This window comes from Chiloscyllium plagiosum, unplaced genomic scaffold (assembly GCF_037043375.1).
Source record: "Chiloscyllium plagiosum isolate Xiang-an unplaced genomic scaffold, Cpla_swu_hap1 HiC_scaffold_3, whole genome shotgun sequence".
NCBI classification, from domain to species: domain Eukaryota; kingdom Metazoa; phylum Chordata; class Chondrichthyes; order Orectolobiformes; family Hemiscylliidae; genus Chiloscyllium; species Chiloscyllium plagiosum.
Genome location: NW_028270141.1, coordinates 97,007,560 through 97,030,818, shown reverse-complemented (window position 1 = coordinate 97,030,818; position 23,259 = coordinate 97,007,560). Strand labels below are relative to the sequence as shown.

At 38.1% G+C, this 23,259-nt stretch overlaps 1 protein-coding gene across 4 annotated transcripts in view; it reads right to left on the bottom strand.

Annotated features, from left to right (window-relative positions):
- Window positions 1-23,259, bottom strand: part of LOC122547240 (transcription factor AP-2-beta) — a 73,107-nt gene that overhangs the window by 38,293 nt on the left and 11,555 nt on the right. For all 4 annotated transcript variants that reach the window (XR_015754003.1, XR_015754006.1, XM_043685879.2 and 1 more), the window contains exons 3-5: window positions 20,874-20,934; window positions 3,175-3,391; window positions 1,348-1,466 (exon numbers count right to left, since the gene is read on the bottom strand). Coding sequence is in view for 2 of the 4 variants with exons in the window: in XM_043685879.2 (XP_043541814.1) it covers window positions 1,348-1,466; window positions 3,175-3,391; window positions 20,874-20,934 (397 nt within the window). In the remaining 2 variants the exon portion in view is untranslated. The remainder of the gene's footprint in view (window positions 1-1,347; window positions 1,467-3,174; window positions 3,392-20,873; window positions 20,935-23,259) is intronic.

Below are 23,259 nucleotides of genomic sequence, written 5' to 3'. Positions count from 1 at the left end.
TTGATAACTTTTGAGATCCATGTCATCAATCTACCCCACCAGATGCTATATCAATGAATGCTGGCCAACAAAGCCGAGCTCTGATGGATTCAAATAGATACTGTCTCACTCTTCCAGCAGTGAACCTGTTTGAAGTTCTTTGCAGACGATAGCTCGGGCTGGGCACATGAAAATATTCGCAGCACTAAGTGATTCAACTGTGTTGGTAATAATCACGCGAATTATTGTCAGGTTGTTACAACCACGCCTCCTTAATAGCGGTGTTCTCACAAAATATATAATCATAAAATGCAACTTTTCCATTTCTCTTGTACTTTCTTGGAAACAGAACTCGAAGAAATATAAACAAATGATAAATAGATGGATGTTTCAGATGCCGTTGTCTATAGAAAAAGGCAAAAAAGTAGACGACAACACATTTAGCATGCCAATTTTCTTTTCTTATCGATTTTTATATTTTCTGTTATTTCTATTCTTTTCACCAAAATGCTGATCCTCACGAGTGCGCAATACCACAGGTCTTCCAGTTATTTAAATACATCCCAACTAATACATCAGCCTTAACATTGGCAAAATTAGACGGCTCACATCACTTGATTAGAAAGGATATGATCGCTCTACAGTAAAAATCATTTCACAGGATATTTTCCCAATATAAATGCAGGTCCTAAACAGGTAAGATGTTTCAGTCTCTAATGTACATGCAGAAGTGGGGTAGAGGTGGGGTCTCGAGGATGGGGCACTGGGAAATCAGGAGTGAAAAGTAACAGGTATTCAATCTTACTTTATCGTTGTGTATAGGAACATCAATAGAAATATAAAGAGATATATGGGCGTCTGTGACGTTTGTGTATGACCGTGCTAATGTGTAACTAAGTGACGGAGAATGCAGTTATTTATAAGCATTTTTAAATGCAACCATAAATCATGCATGAAGGTTAACTAAAAGAAACCCTTCTAGCCTTGAGATAAATGCATTTATAATATTTATTATGATGTATGAACGAAGTAGCTGTTTTGTTAAATTACATAATTAATAATGTAATTTCTCTTTGAAGTTAGAATAAATTGCTTGATCAAAAGTGCCAAAATAATGTGAAGATTAATGTTGATATTTCAGTCACTAATACTTTCAGCTAACTTTCGTGCAATAAATATTGTTCAAAGTACAGGTGATTATTATATAAAAAAGAACAGGGTGAAATAATATTCCTGCCAACATCATCAAATAATCTTCTGTTTCCTTGTTCGTGGGCAGTTCAAAGTTCTTGTGATGGTGTTAATCATGGCATCAACTTAACAATACAGTCCGAAGAGTTTCTTACGAAATATGCTCCCATGACTTACCTTCTACTAGTGAGGTTAGTAAAGTGACATTTGCAGCCTTACGTCTGCCCGCGGGTAAATTTAATCCGATCTTCTCTAGCTTTTCTCTCAACGACCTTCCACCATTTTTCGACTTGGCTCTGACAACAACAAAGGATACATTTTGAGACTCTGGCTATTATAAGTAGCCTCCTTTGTGCTGTACACAGCGTGCGTGAGTGTCTATGTGCAAGAGGTAGAACTGTTCAATCAACCTACGCGTCCATAATAAATCACACGATCCTTACTCCAGAAAAGGAAAACTCTTTCAAAAGGCGACTTTTCACATGAGGCTCGAATGGAAGTTTATAATAATACCCATGGGCCACATCTTTATTTCTTAAAGATGCAGTTATACTGATATTTTCATATTAATGTTGAGCTGTTTTAGATGCGTATGAACCCGAACGTAGCCGTATAATTGGAAGTCAACTCCCAAGGTAAACCCAGTACACCAAAGCCAGGAAGCGTAATATCATCCTGCGGGAGATGGTCTCACGCCATTTTGAGTTCCCCAGAGATACTTGGAATGCCAGCTCAAAGCAAGGCCACATTTCAAAGTACTGAATTCGACAATTAAGTAATCTGGGTACTTTATAAACCAAACTTAATTATTACTATTATTTTAGAACGGTATTTTCCCTTGTTCGTCCTAAATAAAAATTGAGCCAGTCAGAAGGCAACATTCTTTTGTGGTTGACCTGTTTGTATTGGATGGTGAGGGAGAGGGGGCAGTAGCTGACCACCCAGTGGTCGAATACTGGTAGCTGCAAGATAATGACAACCTCGGGCTACAGTTTGGATACAGCTGCACTGCTGCTTATTCTTTGAGCGTCCCTTGATGTGAAGGTGGTAGCGTCCTTAAGTTTCATTCACCAGCGTACTGAAGGCCAATAGCACCAAAACGCTTCGAGAAAGAGTCTGCCAGCACTTTTGAGTTTCTACTGTGTCACTATCACTGTGGTAATGTGAAATGGTAGTGCTTTGAAAATATATATCCAAACCATTCATTGGATCTCGAGGTAATCATCGAATCATAAGTATGGACGAGGTCCTTTGGCCCATCGAGGCTGTAGTGACAAAAGTACACGGCTAGCTATTTACATAAATCCCACTGTCCCGCACCAGGTCTGTAGCCTTGAAATGTTAACGTTTTAGCGAGAATCGTTTAGAGGTGGAAATAGCAGACAATCTTACTTGGGTTCCTCTGAAAAGTACACATATGGTGGGGGGAAGTTGTGAAAGAATTCTTTATTTTCATTCTTTTGATTATAAGAACTAAATTAATATTCCGAACAACGACCTTACATTTGAAACGAAAAACAAAATGGACTAGTGGACGGCCTGTCTCCAAACACCCATTCACGTGGATGCTTTAGACACACCCATTGCAAGACGCAGTGGACGATATTAACTCTGACGCGCGGTTGGTTACACACAGTCCATACTTAAACCGGAAGTTGGGGCGTAACTGCACACTTGCCTAGCATTGACTCCCAAGTGTGTGGTCTAATGGTTATTAATGTTATGTTCTGATCAACTAACAGCAGAAGGGTGGATATAAAAATATTGAACAAGCATTGTGCATTGTCCAACAAATAGTGCGGGTCGCGAATCTTTAAATACTTTAGATCAATAGATAAAACTTGGGACATATCGGGAGTTATGCACTTTCCGCTCGTTTGGTCCTTAAGTTTTAGTCACACTACACTGCTCCACAAAGTTAAAAATTCGGCATCTCCCAATCATACACTGCTCCACGCACTTCCTCTTCAGTGCAAGAGACTGCTGTCGGTATTTCTGACCTACCTTCTCAGGACTCCCCCCAACAATGATGCGTTCAAACACTCAGGTGGGGACAGGCGCCTCTGGACTTCTCCCACCGTCACCTTGTACTTGGATGTGGAGCTAAGCAAAGACAGGCGTCCCGGCACCGAGCAGAACACCTCGTTATGATTCGCAATTCCACCGAGGAGATTGTCTTTGTTCATCATCAGAGATGTGATATTCTTCTGAGGAAGTGGGACTGAAAGAATATAGCAAAACAGCAGAAGTCAGCACTGCGTCACTATAAATCCAGATACCATCTCACACTTAATATTAAATCATTGCTGTTTCTACCAACAAAAGGCCATCCGGTCCAATCTATATGTATCGTTTGAATTAGAACATGTATTTTCCGCGGACTGATATTTTGTATAATTTGTACATAGAAAGAAAAGCAAGTGGGTTTTCCTAGGAACGAATCAGCACCTACCTAATGCACCGGCATTTTGAAAAGTGTACCCCTTTTAATGGCTTGCTTTTAAGGATTTCTCTTGCAAAATAAAAGCACGTGATTTAGGTCATTATCTCGCTCCTGGTTAAATCCACAGCGAATTCCACACAAACTGCTCTTTTATGCTCAGACGGGAAAACGTTTCTTTGAAGAATTATGTCTGTTGTAAAAGAAATTCTTTCCTAGGGAATTTCAGGTTTACAAATTGAAAAGAAAAAACTAACACGACGATGAAAGCCTTCACGAAAGTAATGTAATTGGGAAATGTCACCAAACTATTTTGTCAAACTCAAATTATTTCAAAAGAATTAGCTGGTCAGTCTTTAGGTACTGTAGTGACTGGACTCGAATGGAAGTGGCTGTACAAAAATGCCCAACGTTCATTTGAAATGCCTTATTAATTATGGTTGACTTGACTGAGAATAAGACAGATGGCAAGCCCCCGTATGAATTATGTCTACAATTTAAGAATTATTTAATTAAAGTGAAAGGAGAAAATAACTGTTTTATTAACGTTATTCGTATCAACTAGATAATAGTGGCATGTGATCGTTTCACATACACAATGAAATGCTACACCAGGCCATTATCTCAAACTAGCCAGCAAAACCTGAACAAAATACTTTAATGCCCCCTGTCTGCTTTTCTTAATCTCTTCTCAAAATATTTTGTTACCGATCAAAACAAAAAAAAACTGCAGGTCAAAAGCTCACAAATGCAGATTGTAGGGAATAACGGTAGAGTTCGGTATGACTTTATTTGCAATATAAAGAATTGTTGGTCAGAATTCCTTACTTCATTTTGTAGACTTCATTTTGAGCCTATCGTTCAGTAATCCCAAGTGATGCATGAAACCACGATTTTCGAATTTAGGGAAGTGTGCCATTCGGACCACATTGTGTTTACTTTGAGAATTTGTGGTTCAAGTTATTTAACCAGCAAAAGAGGAAAATCAGAGGAATCACTGCCAACTATGGTCATGGACTTTCAACCTGCGTGAAATCACCAACTTGTTGATTGGCTTCGAGAAATCTGAATCGTCAGATCCTTTCCAAAGAATACAAATATGTATGTTTATGAAACCGGTTACAGAATTAGATATTTCTTTTCTCGTTCGACCTCGTTTTCATAGCTGTATTGACACGGCTGGCGAAGCCGGATGGGGAGAGTTATTGCAGCCCACAAATATAAGGGAGCTGCATTCAAATAGGTAGTTGAAACCTAAAGATCATGCTGTCATGGTGCTCCCAATTCATTTCCTTTATATTGTGGGGTTCAGCTATTCACTGGGGAGCCCTTCCGCAGTAACGCCGCTAGCGTTAATTGTTTAAATGAAAATAACCTCCGAAAAAAAAATCCACAGAATGAGATTGCAATGAGCAGAGGAATGAAAAGGTTTAAATGTTGATTTTCAGAAGTTTTTTTTAAAAGATAAACAATCCTTTTTATATTTATCTGCTTTCTGCAGATCACTACAATGATTTAGGGTGAGAATTGAAAATATAATCAATTAATTAAAATAAAACAAAATGTGCTTATAATTTTCCTATGAATCCGCAGTTCCCACGCTCAGGCCACGTATCAATTTGCACTTCAGGTAAAGTTTTTTTTCTATACCAATCTGGCGAGAGCTACCCGGTCCCTTCCAGACAGATCTGTAAGCGTTTTGATGAAACCCAGATGGACTCAAAAGCCGTGTCTGTTTCCAAATAATGTTGAAATCTGGCTTGTGAACTAGAAATGCTGTCACTAACACATTTGTAACGCAGTTAATTGTTCACCAGTTCAGAAGGAAGGCATCGACTTCTGTTTCATCTGTTTGAACTGAAACCTGCCAACTTGTGCTTGAATGTGCATTGTCGGATCTCATTAACTTTCTTACAAGAATTAGGGAAGAAAACACGAATCCCTATTTGGCTACTGAACCAGCTGCTATTTTATGAGAGAACGTCACTCGACAAGTCTGAACTTTTGGCGAAGCTGGTAGAATATCTGCGGTTGCCATTTCGTTAAAAGTTCACGAATCTGTGACATTAAAATGCGACCAATCGATTCTCAGATTTGCAAACATTTACTGCTGCACCTCACTTATTTCAATTCGACTGCAAAGTTGCATTGACGTAGGTCATCATTTATCAACGTGTTAGGTCGCCCATGATGAATTTTCTTTCACCCGTCCTCCTCCTTCACCACATGAAGGCCAGCATATACATCTTGCCAGTGAACCTCAGCACAGGAAATCGGTCTATTTAAACATAATTTGCCTGCCTTTCATTTTCTGACTGAGGCGAAACCTACGAAGTTTTTTTTAACGAGATAGATGTGCTTGAAAAATTAAATGCAAACTTCAAAAAAGAGCACTTCGCCCTCCGTGGAAGCTGTGTGTATTCTGTTTGAAATCCAATGCACTTCCTGTTTTATTCAGTTTACGGTGTGTCGCAAAATGCAATCAATGTCATTATCTTCATTTCCTGAATGTCTTCCCCAGAATGCTTGCATCTTTCGCTACATAGTTGTACTAACGTTCCATATACGCCAATAGTACTAGTGAATCTAGAGAGCCTAGTGGCGACTAAGTCTATGGGTCTGCAAAGAATCCTGAATCTACCAGATGATTTTCAGGCTTGCTAAGACTAACTGCAGAGCGTAATCACTGTAATGTAAACGCCGTCATTTTAATAGCTCTTAACCCCTTAAAACATAGTTTACACAAGCTAACACTTTAGTACTGACATTTTTACACGCTCAAGGTAGCATTAGTGGTTCTAGTGCCACAGCCAAGGTTTGTGACGTGCTGAGGGTAGTGTCAAATGTACGGCTATGAGATTCTCTACATTCAATATCCCGCAAACCTGAGCCGTGAGGATAGAAATGATCAATTCTGCAACTAATATGGTTACATGCCAGACCTATAACCCAAATAACTTGACCGTCTATCCTACTGACTATATAGTATTTGTTGTTTTTGGCTTTCCACGGACGGAAAGACTGATTCAAGACTAATAGTTTCTGTGCAGCTATCAATACTCCGGCCTAACAGGGGACTGAGAAATAAAAAACACTGGTGCTCTGGCTCTGTGCAGTACTTTCAATCATATTTATTTAGGTCTTGCAATATCGCGTTGGTAGTTTAGCCCTGGAATATCTCAAAGGCTTGTTTTCAAGTTAATTTCTTTTACAGATCATCAATATGGAAAATAATACTTGCTTCATTTGTTAATAATTATGAACAGATTGTGCTTTGAAACATAATTCTGCGACGAACTTGATAGCGTTCAAACGACTAGAGGAAATCGCAAACCAATGGACCGTGAGAGAAACGCAGCTTGAAGCCTTCAATTCTTTACGTGTTCAGAATGTGCAGCCGCACATCTTCTGTGTGATTTTGTAATGCAATGTGTAAATATGTTGCAAATGTACATGCAGTTGTTATGGAAGTTAATGCATTAATAATAGCGTCGAATGAGTGCGCATTTAATGTGGCTAATCAGATTCGCACTTAATTCTAACTACAAACAAAACCGAATATTAACTTCTATTAACAGTAGGCATAATTCATACATTTAAATATAATGAAATTACCAGAACTTATCTGAACACACTGTCTTTACATACATTTACATACCTATTAATCAGAAATATCTGTTGCTGCAAAATACTAAAAAAAAGTAACGTTAATTATGCACTATGTTGTGAATGTCCTATTTTGAGGTAAATTACATAACCTGATGTATTTCAGTTTGTTCAATAAGGCAACAATGGAACAATTTGCAATGGATAACAAAATATTTGACAATGGGAAGTGTATGAAGCTATTGATATAGCTAACAGTTAAGCTATGAAAAGTGCGTAGATAAACACTTAAAACTATTTGTCGTCTGCCTGGAAACGTAATGCCTGGATCGTGTTATGAAAATACCATGCAGTATAAACTGTCTATAATCATTCATACATCGAGTTATTAAATTTCCATAATAGCTCAAATGTTAAAAAAGTGCATCACTTCAGTCACTGATAGATTTATTATGTGGCATATAGTCTCCACTAAAATAAATATTCCTTTTGTGTGTGTTTTCTCTCACAGCTATGTATGAGTTTAACCATCTAATGTAACACAACATTAACATTTGCTATTTATTGATTATTCATTGACCAGGCAGTGTGAATCATATTTCCCTCATTCTATCAAGTTATATTAGCAGAAACATTAAAAACACCATCCATTATCCACATATTGAAATCAAGAGTGTGTTTTAATGTTAGCTGTAATGTCTCTGCTCAGACAAGAGCCACGGTCCCTGAGTACTGTATTAATAGCTCAACAGGGGCTAATACGGAAAATTAGACTTAAACGAGCTCTAGAGATCCCTAAATGAAAGCGTCATTTATCACGCTGGCTACTTTAACTCTCCTCGTTTGCTCTCTCTTCTGGGACCAACTCATTTCCTGTTAAGTAAATTACCTTAAAAAGTGCCAGGCAGCTATTCCCACACAAAATACGGCACAATGACTCTTGACCATCTCGTTAACCCCACTTTGGAAACGCAGCCATTCTGTATTTGACAATTAAGTATTAGCTTCCCCGTTTCCTCGGTTGGCCTGCACTGTACTTAATCCTTAAACACATGAAATCACTCATATCTCTGCAACGAAATGGCTCAAATTTGTTTCAATAATATAGATAAATTGTTACAGGGATATACTGTGATAACAATAATATTTGCATAACAAAAGAGAAGGTATCAAACAAACAAAATAATCTGTGAGATTTACTTCTAATGCTGATTTACTTGAAATGCATTATTTCGGCGGGACATGTTTCAGAATCTTTGTGGTGATCTTGCATATACTCTGATGTTGAAGACTTTTATATGGATATCTGCAGTTTAATATTGCCCAGTATCGGCAACAACTCTATTTAATTGGTAACAGGCGCAGTTTTTGGCTGCTTCTTCTCGTCACAAAAAAAATGTTATTTTGCTTAGAAAATCGATAGTCATATATTCTCTTGGGAATGATTGTGAGCTACTACTCAAATCAACATATTTGAATGTGCACAGAAGATTTCGGAAATGGGGTTAAATCAATCCCATTAGTGTGAAATGTTTCGGAATTTAGATAACCATTTACATCAGTTTCCAGTATATAATTTGTACTCAACTGAACATAACTGAATAACTCCTAAAGATAGGAGGATGGTTTTCTGCACAATGGCCATAGTTTGACGAATAGTCACTTCAAGCAGTGTCATTCACACGTTATATACGACTAACTCTCATGAAATCCATTAATGTCCTACGTGTCATTAAAGAAGATCTCTATTAATGCAATGCCGCTTAAAAATTGGAATTAGGTGACCATGCTCAACATATATAATGTAAATAAAATCCATAGTACTAGATCTATAACGAATACTTCCAAATAATTTATGTTACACATATCCAAAGAGTAACTTACTTAAAATGAAATTTTGTTATTTAAGAATTAAAAAATGCAAAAATAGCATGTAAACGTATGCAAAAAACTGATTATATGCAACTCATAATAAAAATCCGAGCAATTATTTGAAAGATACATACGCAAATTTACGTCTGGGCGTTTCCTACGGATGCGCATTACATCTGCAATGGCAGTCTCAGCGAATATGGGTGGCGCCATTACAAAAGGATCCGATGTCCTCACGTTTCCAGCAAACTTAACTTTTACAAAGTTGCTGTAGTTGTGCTTCCAATAACAATACCATTTCACAGCTACGATTTTTAATCGCTTCCTTTAAGCTATTGACATTGAGAAGAGTCGTTTTTTTTTACACATGTACGTTATTGTTCTTGCTTGACATTTTGAATTTTACAAGCACTTTAATCAGCTCTCTTACTGAATATGCAACCGTTCACTGGTTTATTAGTAGTGGTTTGGAATTGTCTGCTCGGGCAATGAAAACGTTTGGTGTTTCCTTCTGACCATTTTCTTTATAGGTATGCACCAAAACCCCGAATAACTTTTTACCTGTTGCCAGCTAAACATCTTACTTTACTAGTTTGCTACAGTAATCCTGGAAATTCTGATAGTTTAACACAGTAATAATGAATCCCTTAGGTTTTTTTTTCAACTGTTATGTAGAACTATAGAAGTTTACTACCCAGATAGATGACTTTCAGACCATCACAGTTGAGATGACTTTGGCTAGTTTTATCCAATTACTAAGCCTTTTTACTCCCGTAGGCCTGTGTCTTTCTCTGCTTTAGATATTTATCTAATTCCCCTTTAAAAGGTATAGGGGCCTCCACCCCCATCACTTCCTGTGGCAAGGCATTCCAAGCTTTAAGAATCCATTGTAAAAACATATTTCCACAAATATCTGCCTCATACTTTTACTGACGTATTACTGAGTCCAAAAGATCATGGAAATTATCTATCCCTAACCGTTCAATCAAAAGTTTTCATAATTGTAAAAATAACTGGTACTTTTTTGTGTACTTTCTCCTGATCCAGTGAAATAGTCTAAGGTGAATAATTTACACAGGGGTTATTTCAAATGCCTATTGGAACTTTAGTGGAACATTCTCTACCATGGAAAACATGGGCACAAACGGTCTTACAGACTGACCCTATGAGATTTCAACTGATTTGCATGAGAATTTCTTCAGAATTTTTACCCCCACCCCATATCTCAAAATTATCTCAAAACCCTTGATAATCTTGGTTTATCTGTATCATTCTGATGAATCCAGGCTGTACAATTCCTTAGTTTGCATGTCCTTGCTGAATTTCAGCGTGCACAAGTACAAACAATTCTAACGAATACTCAATTGGTAAAGTCCAGCATCAATTTATTTTTGACTTAAATAATTGCAATGCCACATTCAGGGAAATATCTATTAGAACTTCTAGGACACTCTCTTTCTATGTATTTTCCTACTAATACATTTTACTATTCCATTTTTTTCTGACATTTTGTATTGCTACATGTTTATTCATTTTGTATTGCATTTGATATTTGCATATCAGGCTTCCCAACTATGATTTGCTAAACTTTTTACTTTTTTTATTAAGATCAAGTTTTGTAGTTGTCTCATAGAAACTATATCTTGTTGGACCCATATTATGGGTGAAAAATGGATAGATTGAAGACCAATTATAGGGTCAACTCCCAAGGTCATGTGAAAGACATCCAGCTTATATTGGAAAAGCCATTTTCATGCCTTCAGGCAGCCATGTTAAACAGGCTGTAGATAACTTGCATATGCTAATGAGAAATCTAACACCTATTTTAAGAACCCACTGGGAAATTGGCCTACTCTGCTTAAGTTTTTCTGGTCTGTATGCAGCCTAACATATGGTAGAATCCAAAAAGATAATTGAATATTCTTTCACATTTGCAAATTCAGCAGAACTCCTGGAGAATGTTGCCTGCCTATAACTAGCATTCCCCATTCACCTCCCTTGGATACTGTCACAAAACTAGTCCCTTTTTTTCCCCCTAAAAGCTGTTCCTTGGCTCAAGGAGACAAGGGCTCATGCCCGAAACATCGATTCTCCTGCTCCTTGGATGCTGCCTGGCCTGCTGCGCTTTTCTAGCAACACATTTTCAGCTCAAGGAGAGTCTGTCCTTGATTTTGTTCAGAGGGCCAATAAACCGGGCCAGGCTCTGGTTTGGTAGAGAGATTAAAAGGACTTTGAGACACCTTTTGTTTAAATGTAAACAGATGAGACTTCAGGCCAAAGTGGTCATGTTTATGAAGTGACCTGTATAATGAAAGGGGAGTGGTCAGCTCTCTAGCTGAGCTGAGCTGCTTTAGTTCTGTTTGACCTAGTGAGAAGTTCAACAGGGATCTGTGTGGAGCTCTCTCCCTCTCTGCCCTTCAACTTCAACCTGTAATTATGTAATTCCATTTATACTGGATTTTATAGGGAGTTTGCTTATTGGGACTGCTGTGTATATTCGGAACATTATCTTTAAGTCTAGTTTGGATGACCACTAAAACATGATCACTTTGGCCTGAAGTCTTATCTGCTTACATATAAACAAAAGACCTCTTAAAATCCGTTTCATCTCTCGACCAAACCCGACTGATTGGAGCCCAGCGTGGTTTATTGGCCCTCTGAAAAAAATCAAACGGAGTCTCCTTGAGCCAAGGAACAGCTTTTAGCAAAAAAAAGGACTAGCTTTGTGACAGTATCCACGGGAGGTGAATGGGAAATACCAGTTATAAGCAGGCAACATTCTCCAGGAGTTCTGCTGAATTTGCAAATGTGAAAGAATATTCAATTATCTTTTTGGATTCTACCATTTGCTAGGCTGCATACAGACCAGAAAAATGTAAGCAGAGTAGACAGATTGGCCAGGGGGTTCTTAAATAGGTGTTAGATTTCTCGTTAGCATTACATTGCATTCTGTAATGGGTTATTTATTCTGTTCTTTGTGTTTCATTGTATTATTTTGTGAATAATTTTTGTCTGTTTCAAGATCTAGTAGTCAACCTAACTATCTTACTCTGGATAATTTTCACTGTACACTTATCGAAACAAATTGCAAAATTATGCTCTGCGGCTGCCTGCTTAAGAATGTTTTGGGTGTTCTGGCCAAGTCCATAACAATACATAGCTGAGACCCATTGCTAGTTAGGCAGGTGTTAAAAATAGGTTAATTCCATATGGCTAAACTGGCTTGTCAGTTATGGCCGTAGAGTCATAGAGATGTTAGTGAGGACATGATCTATATGGATTTCAGTAAGGCATTTGACAAAGTTCCCCATGGGAGACTGATTAGCAAAGTTAGGTCTCACGGAATACAAGGAGAACTAGCCAGTTGGATACAGAACTGGCTCAAAGGTAGAAGACAGAGGGTGGTGGTGGAAGGTTGTTTTCACACTGGAGGCCTGTGACCAGTGGATTGCCACAAGGATCGGTGCTGGATCCACTATTTTACGTCATTTATGTGAACATTAGAGACATAGTTAGTACCCTTGCAGATGACATCAAAATTGGAGGTGTAGTTGACAGCAAAGATTACAATGGGATTTTGATCAGATGAGCCAATGGGCTGAGGAGTCTCAGATGGAGTTTAATTTACTTAAATGTATGCTGCTGCATTTTGGGAAAGCAAATCTTAGCAGGACTTATGAACTTAATCGTGAGGACCTAGGGAGTGTTGCTGAACAAAGAGAGACCTTGGAGTGCAGGTTCATAGCTCCTTGAAAGTGGAGTCACAGGTAGATATGATAATGAAGAAGGCATTTGGTATGCTTTCCTTTATTGGTCAGAGTACTGAGTACAGGAGTACATGTTATGGCAGTACAGAACATTGGTTAGGCCACTTTTGGAATATTCCATGCAAGTCTGGTCTCCTTCCTATCAGAAGGATGTTGCAAAACTTGAAAGAGTTCAGAAAAGATTTAAAAGGATGTTATCAGGGTTGGAGGATTTTAGCTATAGGGAGAGGTTGAATAGGCTAGGATTGTTTTCCTTTGAGCATCGTAGGCTGAAAGGTGACCTTATAGAGGTCTATAAAATCATGACGGGCATGGATAGACTAAATAGACAAAGTCTCTTCCCTGGGGTGGGGGAGTCCAGAACTATAGGGTATAGGTTTAGGGTGAGAGGGGAAAGATATAAAAGAGACCTAAGGGGCAACGTTTTCAATCAGATGATGTATGGAATGAGCTGCCTGAGGAAGTGGTGGAGGCTATTTCGAATGCAACATTTAAAAAGCATCTGGATGGGTTTGTGAATAGGAAGGGTTTGGAGGGATACAGGCCAGGTGCTGGCAGGTGGGACTAGATTGGATTGGGATATCAAGTTGTCATGGACGGGTTGGACTGAAGGGTCTGTTTCCGTGCTGTATTGCAACAAAAATCAACATTTCACCAAGAATATTGAGAGGGCGCTTGAAAATCAAAGTTAGGTAGTCTCTTAAATTAAGAGCTTCTTGCACTCTCAGCCCAGTTCATGCTGACAAGAGTCACTTTATCCCATTATGTTCCTAACCATGTTTTTTCATGACTTCACTAACAGGATAAATAAAGCGTCCATATTTGCTGATGACACCAAGATAATTGACATTGTAAGCACTGCAGATGCAACTGAAATATTATAAAGTGATCTTGATATTTTAAGATAATGTATAAAACAGTGGCCACTAGAGTTCAATTTAGGTAAATATGAGATCATCCAGTGTGGGTGTTAAAAGGATAGAAAAGGATACTTTCTAATGGTGAAAAATTAGAAATAATGGAACTTCGAAGAGACTTTGAGGCCTAGATTCATAAATCAATAAGAAATGATGAGTAGAATATAATTTGTAAGGGCTAATAGAATATTGGTCTTTCCATGTAAAGCACTAGAATGGAAGGTACCCAAGACCACGATTCAGCTATGCAAAGACCTAATTACATCACAGGTTGAGTATAATGAGCCAGTCTTGTGAACACATCTGAGGCAAGATGTAATGGTTTTGGTGGGTGCAGAGTGTCGATTTATGCAAATGACACCTGAACTCCAAAGATTAATTTAAGAGGAAACTTCATATTAACTGTTGTTGAACTACCTGAAATTTAGATAGTTGAGCAGTGATGTGCCTGACAATTTCAACATATTGAAGGAGTAGATAAAGTAAAGAAGAAATACTGTCATTTCTTCAAGAGCACAAGTGTAAGAAGTATAACCTAAAAATAGAAACAGCTATTTGAGGAGTGAAATTAGAAAAGACTCCCTCATGCAGAGCATGGTTCAAGTTTGGAATTCTCTCCCACATATGTCAATCCATGTTATTCCAATGCTTAATTATAAGACTGAGCTTAACATATTTTTTGTTAACCAACATTTAAATGAATAGAGAGCAAAGAATTTTCAACTTTTGTTTGGTCTTAAAAGAATCGATAATACATTGGACATGAAGTTAGCTCACAGATAAATTTTAATCTAAGTAAATCATGGAAGGTGGTGAAGGACCATAATGACCTACTCTTGTCCCTAAGTCCCCATATCATGTTATACCCAAGACTGACTCATCTTCATATACTAAGAACAAAAGTACATGTTTAAGTAAAAGTATGAGAAAGTGAGGACTGCAGATGCTGGAGATCAGAGTCGAGAGTATGGTGCTGGAAAAGCACAGCAGGTCAGGCAGCACCCAAGGAGCAGGAGAATCGACGGTTCCGGCAAAAACCTTTCACTGTCGACTTTCATTTAAAGTATACCAGTCATGGTCTCCGTAGTATGCCATTTCAAGCATTTTTCAATCTTTATCCTAACTCTTTGTTCTGTCCACATTCAATTTCTCTCCATCTTGCTACATTCCCCTTATGCCAAGTAAACAGAAGTTTTTTTTTCATCTAGCTTCTATGTGTCTTCTATGACACCTCATGGAATTTCTTCAAAAGCCTCACATACATTTCTTTGACTGTATTTGTGTTATCTATATAATTGGTCACTTTAAATATTGTGAATCAGAACTTGACTTTTGCATGCTGGTTCCACTTCCACTTTGTTATCCTGTGCTTTTTTTTATCTTTAATTCAAGAAATGAAATTTCAAACTTTAGCCGACAGAGAGGCATATAGAATCATAGAGTCGTACAACACAGACCCTTTGGTCCAACTTGTCCATGCCAACCAGCCATCCCAATCTGACCTAGTCCCATTTTGCCAGCATTTGACCCATATCCCTCTAAACCAGGCATGGATACAATCAATAGACATGGTCTTCTTCTGATGGTGGGGGTGTCCAAAACAAGAGGGCATAAGTTTAAATTGAGGATGAAAAGATTTAGAAAGAACCTGAGAGGTACATTTTTCACGTAGAGGGTGATGTGTACATGGAACAAGCTGGCAGGGAAAGTCGTGGAAGTGGGCAAAATTACAACATTTGAAAGGTTTCTGGATGTGAGTTATGCTTTCCTATTTTTATTTTATACTGAGTCCCATTGGATAGATTGTACAGTCGAGAGCTAATCTGTTGCTTCCCCTTTAAAACCACAATGCTGAAAATTCTGCTTTAATTGTGTCCAGACTGATAACAGACACAGCTGTCACCCAGGTTACCATTCTTTCCTTTTCTGAAAATCTTGAAAAATTATCACGAAAAGCTTCACAATTTCTTCTCTTTTAATATACTAGAGTAAGTGCCACTGGGTTTTGTGGACTTATTAACTTTAATACAAATTACTTTTTCAGTACTAATTCCTTTTCTATCTTTATATACACTATACTCTCTAGTTGAGTACTCCCATTTGTCAAATAAGCAACATGAATCCTTACTATTTTAACAGAAACAACTCAGCTGTGCTTTTATTTTCCACAACAAGACAGCCTTATACATTTCAACATTTTATTAATTTATTGTTCAATTGCACATAAATGCTATTTGCTTTCACAGATTCTACTTTAAAAATAATTCCTTTTTAATCTTCAGTAGCTATCATTTTAACACCTTACTCTACATTTTCTAATCTCATCATGTTAAGCTTCAGCATTGTTAACTTGATAAGTTTAACTTGTTTTTTCGGAGAAAGTTGGGGTGAATCGCACTTGTCTGTGGATTTTGTGATTCGATGATATGTTAAAAAAAAGCAATTGAAAATAATAAGGCATACAATATTATTTTCGTTGCGGGAATTCGTAAAATTATACAACGTACTCACTCCCTCCGTTTGATTTTTATGCTTCAAGAGTTTACTTGTAATGTTCTTTTTTCAGCGGAAGTCTAAACGTCAATCCACTCCCTTTGCACTTTTATAGAATTATATCTTCAACATCAGCCACCATTGTTCATTCCGGACAAAACTCCCAGTAGCGGAATATTTTAGTTGAACTGCTACCCTAAAATGGGACCTAATTAATCCGTGAATATACAACCCAATTTAGCCCAAATCAAGCACAGGATTAGCCACCTTCTTTCAAAGCAGAAAACAAACTTTGCTGGGCAATCTGAGAACAAGATGAATGCTCAAAAGGGGGTGTTGTAACATTTTAGAACATTGCAATGGGCGACAAAGCAGAACGTACGATTGACAAATGGAGGTACGATGGGCAAACAATATTTGTTTCAATATTATGTCAGTTTGTTTGCATCATGCATAAAATATGAAGTAACAAATAAAATTAATACGTTTATGATAAAGCGTGCTGATTTGCTCGATATTTCCGGGTATGGTGAAATTATGATTTGGGTTTGAAAATTCATACAATCAATGGTAACCTAATCAAATCGATTATAATCGAGTGGGGCAGGATTAGAAATAAGTCCGGGAAAAAAAATCATATATTTAATTGCAATCAAATCTGTTACTCTTTCCCCTGTCGTGAGTTGAAGTAACCTTAAATATGTAGACGTGAAATGTCAGTAAAAGAGCATATGAGAATGGTCTAATATACTACCCAGTCAGGGAAATTATGTTTGGTAGTTATTTTAGGAAAATAAGTCTGGCCAATCCATTATTTTTAATTCACTTTTTGCATGGAACTTCATTCTGCACTTGCCCTTCCAGTTTGTTTTCGTTTGCCAAACTAGCGGATAATTGAAAACTGGTTTGTCCCCGTTCCGAGTTTACCAGTAATCTTTTGGGTAAACCATATTGGTTGCGGCCCTTGTTATTTTGTGTGGTGAAAAGCCGAAGTTCGTGAAAGATGACGGTTAAAAAAAACCGATTATACTTCGTGTCAAGGAGGAAACTATTTCACTGGTAATGATCCCCACTTCTAATGTTAATAACAAAAGTAAAGATAACTCTGGAAGAACTTAATAGCAATAATAATTCACAGCTGTTGATCTGTTTTCTTAATTTTCTGTGACAGGTTGAGTTCCAGATTTTGCAAACACTTAAAAAGAAAATGCAAAAAAAATGAGATTCAAGAAAATCCTCCCAGGGATAAAGAACTTCAGCTACATGAGAAAAGTTGGGCCTGTTTATTTTCTTGAAGAGAAGGTTGAGGGGAAATTTGATTCATTCCAAAATCATGAAGGGTCCGCACAGAGTAAACAGGGAGAAGCAATGTCCATTGGTGGAAGGATGGAAAACGAGAAGGTACAGATTTAAGGTGATTGGCAAAAGGACATGAGGAAAATCTTTCTTTCAAACAGCAAAATGTGCTGCTTGCGCATGTAGTGGAGGCCGCGTCGACTCAGTCCTTCAAGAAGGAAATGGATTCTGAGCTGGAAATGGAAAAGTTGCAGGCCTGGCGGGAAAAGACGGGGGAGCAGCATTGTGTGAATTGATTCGCCGGAGGACAGGCATAGACAAGTCAAGCCGAATGGATACCCTCAAGTTTGCAATCGGTCTATGGTTCAAAACACCATTTCTATGTTGAAAAATTATAGCCATAATTTAGAATGGAACAAGCACCTTAGATACATTTATTCCTGATTTCGAAGCCTAAATAGGAAATTACGCGGATTAGCTGAGAGTAGTTACAATATGGCGGATACATCTTCGACCCGGTAGTTGGTTCATTATTTTTATGCATAAGTGACATCAAGGCCCAAAATGTTTTCTTTGAGTTTCCAGCCTTTCTTAAAAGAAATGTCTTCAATGACAAGTTAATTGTAAAATCGTGAGCAACTGGGGGTCACAATCTCAAGATTGTCAGCAAGCGAGCTAGGAGTGAGATGAGGAGAAACCTGTTTACTGGGAGAGTTGTTAAGATTTGGACTGTACTGTCTGGGAGAGTGGTCGACGCGGATTTAACAGGAGGTTTCAAAAGAGAACTGGATATATATTTGAAAGTGATGAAGTCTAGGGCCATGGTGATAGGGATGGAGAGTGGAACCAGTTGGATAACTCTTCTCGAGCCGGTACTGACACGATGGGTTGAATGGCCCCCTTCTGTACTATGAAATTCTATGATTATAGAACATTCACATTAATAAACGTTTTATTTTATCTTTGCAACAAGTCTAAGGAGTCAAAGATTGCAGAATATCTGGTCAGTCACCACCTGATTATATTCAATCATCGAATGTTTGGCATCTCGTATGAACACTGCAATATGTAGTCTGTGAACCTGGCCAGGGAAATGAAAGTAGTTGCCTCACAGCAAAGTTAGAGCTATCAGGTCGCTTCGTAAAGTGTCGGTTAAGCCATAACGGATGTAAAATCGCTTATATACACCTGGGGACTTGACAGCTGCGAATGTGCAGTTTCTGTTCCCTATGCCTTTTTTTAAAACAAAACCTGCTGACGGATATTAGAACAGGCCGATCGGTCAGATGTGGAGAAAATAATATGCTAGTCTGTGCACGGTTCATAGAGCTTGCATTGGGACAGCAAGGAGCAGAGACTGTCAAAACAATCACAACACATCAGCACAGGTTACCACACACAGACGTCAACACAAAAGCGACCTTAAAGAGAAGCACCACTCTTAAACAGAAAACCAGTGAGACAAAACGCAAGGAACTGAAATACAAGCGCTGAGTACAAACTGACATGGATATAGCCAGAAAGACCCTATTCCCCATTGTGGTCTCAACATGCAATAATGAGATCACAAGAAGCACGACCCTTGAATAGAACTTTAACATCAGAATATTACAAAACAGATAACCATCATCCATATGCAACCCGTTCAACCCCTCCGATAAACAATGAGGCTAGTGTAATCTAACAAAATCGACAAAGCCAAACTTTTCAGCAAGGAGCAGCTTTGCTGATAAAACTGCGTGAACTAGAATCACCAACGTCATCTCATGGTGTGTCACATTAAAGGAAAAGGACACGACCACCGGAAGGTCCTCCCTCAGCGGATCTACAGTAGCAACATCCTGTTTAAATATAACTATTTCTAGAATATCTCTTCTAAGCATAAATTACGTACTTGGTTTCACCACCCATGTGCTGGATAAGATTCAAATCGCTTAGAATCTTAATTCGAAAACTGCATGGATTAAGTTGCTAAAAGGGTAAAGCACCAAACAAATGCATTATCGCGAATATTCTTTTCTACCGTTGGATGACACATGGTAAAGGGAACTAATATTACAATTGTATTTACCTGGTAAATGTCCATTCTGTCTGTGTGTGTCTACCTCTCTATTCTACTGTCCAACACTCAAGCCCTCCTTCCATCCATCCATCCATCCAACTGTCAACGCAGCTTTCTATTGAAGCAACTTTGAAACTAACCCATCCATATATAAACATTTATTGGTAAGTTGGGTTTTCTTAGTGATTCCAAACATTTTTCTTAAATGCTTAGAACGCAGGGGGTCAAGTCATTGGATTTTCCCCTTACCTCCATGGTTTATTATTACATCTATAAATGAGTGGTTGGTCAAAAAAAAGTTTCACTCTTTTTATTGGTAATGAAGGTCCACTTTTTCACATTTTTCATTCTTTTCACTCACAAAAATATATAGATAAAAGGTGAAGAGCAGTACTTTTTGTTTGGATGCATGGAACTTTCCAGAGGATGTTTACACTGGGAGATCTGGTAGATTTTTACATTGGGCGATCTGCTGACTTCGGAACCATCTTAAAAATGACTTCATGATAAGCTACATTCGATCTCGTACTATGTTCAGGTCACACGACTGTATGTCAATGCATTGTGTTTCATTTCCCAAAAACATAATTCTACAATTCCTGAATGTGGCAGCCCACCATCCATCCTTTACATTCAGAAAAGTGCAAAGGCTTTAAAATCATAAAATCGCTACAATGTGGAGGCAGGCCATTCGGCCCATCGAGTCCACACCGACGCTCCGAAGAGCATCTCATCCTGATCCATTTCCACCCCACAATCCTCACACCAAACGCCACTTGCCCCATTCCCAACACCACCTGTCTATGTAACCGTGCATTTCCCATGGCTAATCCACCTGGCCTGTACATTCCTGGAAACTATGGGCGATTTAGGGTGGCCAATCCACCTCACTGCGCATCTTTGGACTGGGGATGAAACAGGAGCACCCGGAGGAAAGCAGACACGGGGAAAATGTGCAAACTCCACACAGACAGTCGCCCCAGGCTGGCTGTGAGGCAGCATTGCTCACCACTGAGTCACTGTGTCCTATATATTGAAATCAAACTTCTCTCCATTAAATACAGACCATTGCAGGATATTGTATTTGGATGAAAACAAATCTCCACTTCAACAATATCAAAGAATGGTAAATGTTACTTTTATATATGTTATAGTTATCTTTCAATTGGTTTGTGCTACATAGTTAGTGGAATACAAAATAAGACTGAGCAATTTAAAGATCCATTTCAAATCATGTTCACATTCCATACCCTTTTTAATGACGGACTGGTCCAATAAGCTCATGCCAGTGGTACCCGTGTCATCCAAAGCCTGTTAATATATAATAAAAAAGAGTTAAGTCCATATAACTATTCAAATTGAATTGATATTAAACAGTCACATCACCGTCAATCAAACTCGACTATCTGTTGTTTTCATTTAAATGACCTGGTTGAAGGTTCATTATTCTAAGAAAAAATTACCAGAGGAAATTCGCCAGAATTGCATATTATCCGAAAGTAAGCAATCTAACATTTCGGACCCACGTGATTTTCAAAGAAAGGGTTATCTAGTAGAATATGTAGAAAAATATATGCAAATAACAGCATTTGTTTGGTCATAATTTAGAGTCGTGTAACCGAATTAACGAAATTTTTCCGAGTTCACTATATTCATGCAAACATGTAGAAACCTATGGAACGACATACAGATCTATCATTATAGTATCAATGTGTACATGCAAGTATATATCTATATGTACACAGTGCACAGCTACTGCAATATTCATGATATAGATGTATGCCATTATCACATAAAATTCTGCGTGGCCTATGATAGCATCGCAAGTAAACAGACTGACATTCCCTCCATTGGGAATGGCATAAAAGAATGTATAAATAAAGGATCAAACAATGAAACTGTTATTTTAGTAGTGAAAAAAAGATTAAATTAAGCATGTGATATTTTAGACTTTGGTCAACAAGAATATGGGTTACTGAAGCAATTGGTGAACAATGAGCCCTAAGATCACCTTGAGAAAGACGCACGTACCCGTTTCTTGACTTGTTTTTTTGGGAGAATTCCACTCATCGAGAAACTAAAGTTTAGAAATTACTTTGTGGTTTATTGACCCATTTGAAATAAGTCAGGGCAGAATCTTGTTACATTTTTAATTAAACCAAGGTCGTGCAACTGCTAAAGCGTATTATATGTGCATGTGTTCAGATGCGTGTGATAATCTGACCCTGAGAGTCAATGCCATGTGACAGGCACGATACTTCCTAAATGATGAGCTTTGTTTCTATTTTATTTATCTCGATCTATATTTGTTAAACTGAATAATGATGTTGCCGGAGTCAGTTCAACTATTTTATGTTTTTAGAGTGATTATAGATGTTTTCCTTAATTAATTTACCCAACTGTGTTAGATTTATTCCAGTATTGAAAAGTAAAGCAAGATTGTTGTTATGAGAAGTACAATTCTTCATATCCTGTCCACGGATCGTCCACACAAACGTAGAATCGTGTTCACAATTTCAACTCAAACATCTACCAATTCTTTGAAAGCTGACAGGAAAATACATAAGGTAATAGCACTGAATGTTCCCTCTTTATAGACACGTGTTCAAAAGTTCCACTTGCCCTTTTGCTAGTCCTTCAAGCTTCCTGAATTGCATGTTATAATTAAAGACTGTCTTCTCACACTGCCATCATTGTGTTTATACCGGTGTATTTAATGTTTGCATAATGGTTATGACTGGTCTGGGATTTCTAATATCCAAATCGGCATCAATAGCATTAGCAATTATTTTTAATACGGGGTGTCTAAGACATTAGCTAATCTTCAGTATCCACACAAAAAAAAATCTCGGCACTCGATTTGTGTTCACAGAACTAGCAGGCGGAAGCGACATTTAAGAGAACCTGGTCATATTCACGTGCCTTGCGAGACACGTGTTGTTGCGTTTCGCAGACATTCGGCATTGTGGGGACAGCACAAGGTGAAAAGAATGTCATTGCCTTGAATGCAGAATATCTGGAGTCATTAAATTTCACCAGGACTGTGCCCATGCAGCAGCGTTTTGGATTCTCTGTTGTCTGTTCAGCCGGTGTGTAGTGTGAAGCATTTTCATCGCACATGCAGTTCTGTTTCTTTATGTTACATTTAACATGTTGAAAATTGAAATGTCATGATCGCATGTATCCACAAATAATCACTTTATCATTTACAATACGCCTGGTTCTCCCTATAAGTCATCTCGAGGTGAGCTGCAGAGTAAAAGATTTAAGCGAAATGTTAAGAAGTTTCTGTAGCTAATGAGAAAGGTCTACTTTGATTTTCTATCTAATTATCACCGCCTGCTGGGTTTTTGTAGAGGATATTCACGCAGCATGTTGGCAGTTAATAGTCACAGAGAGTATCATAAAGATTTAATTAGAAATGCATGCGGAAATGAGGGAAAAACAACTCACACTTTTAATTACCAGACTCTGCTTTAAAGGGATACGAACAGCGGGATTTTAACAAATTACGAAAGGAAACGTGTGCACGCTTCAAAACAGTTTACTGACTATATTCCCCTTGCACTTGAGCTAATTGTTATTGTTTGGTTTGCTTCGCACGCAGTGCCTGGCGTGGCGCGCCCTCTACACTTC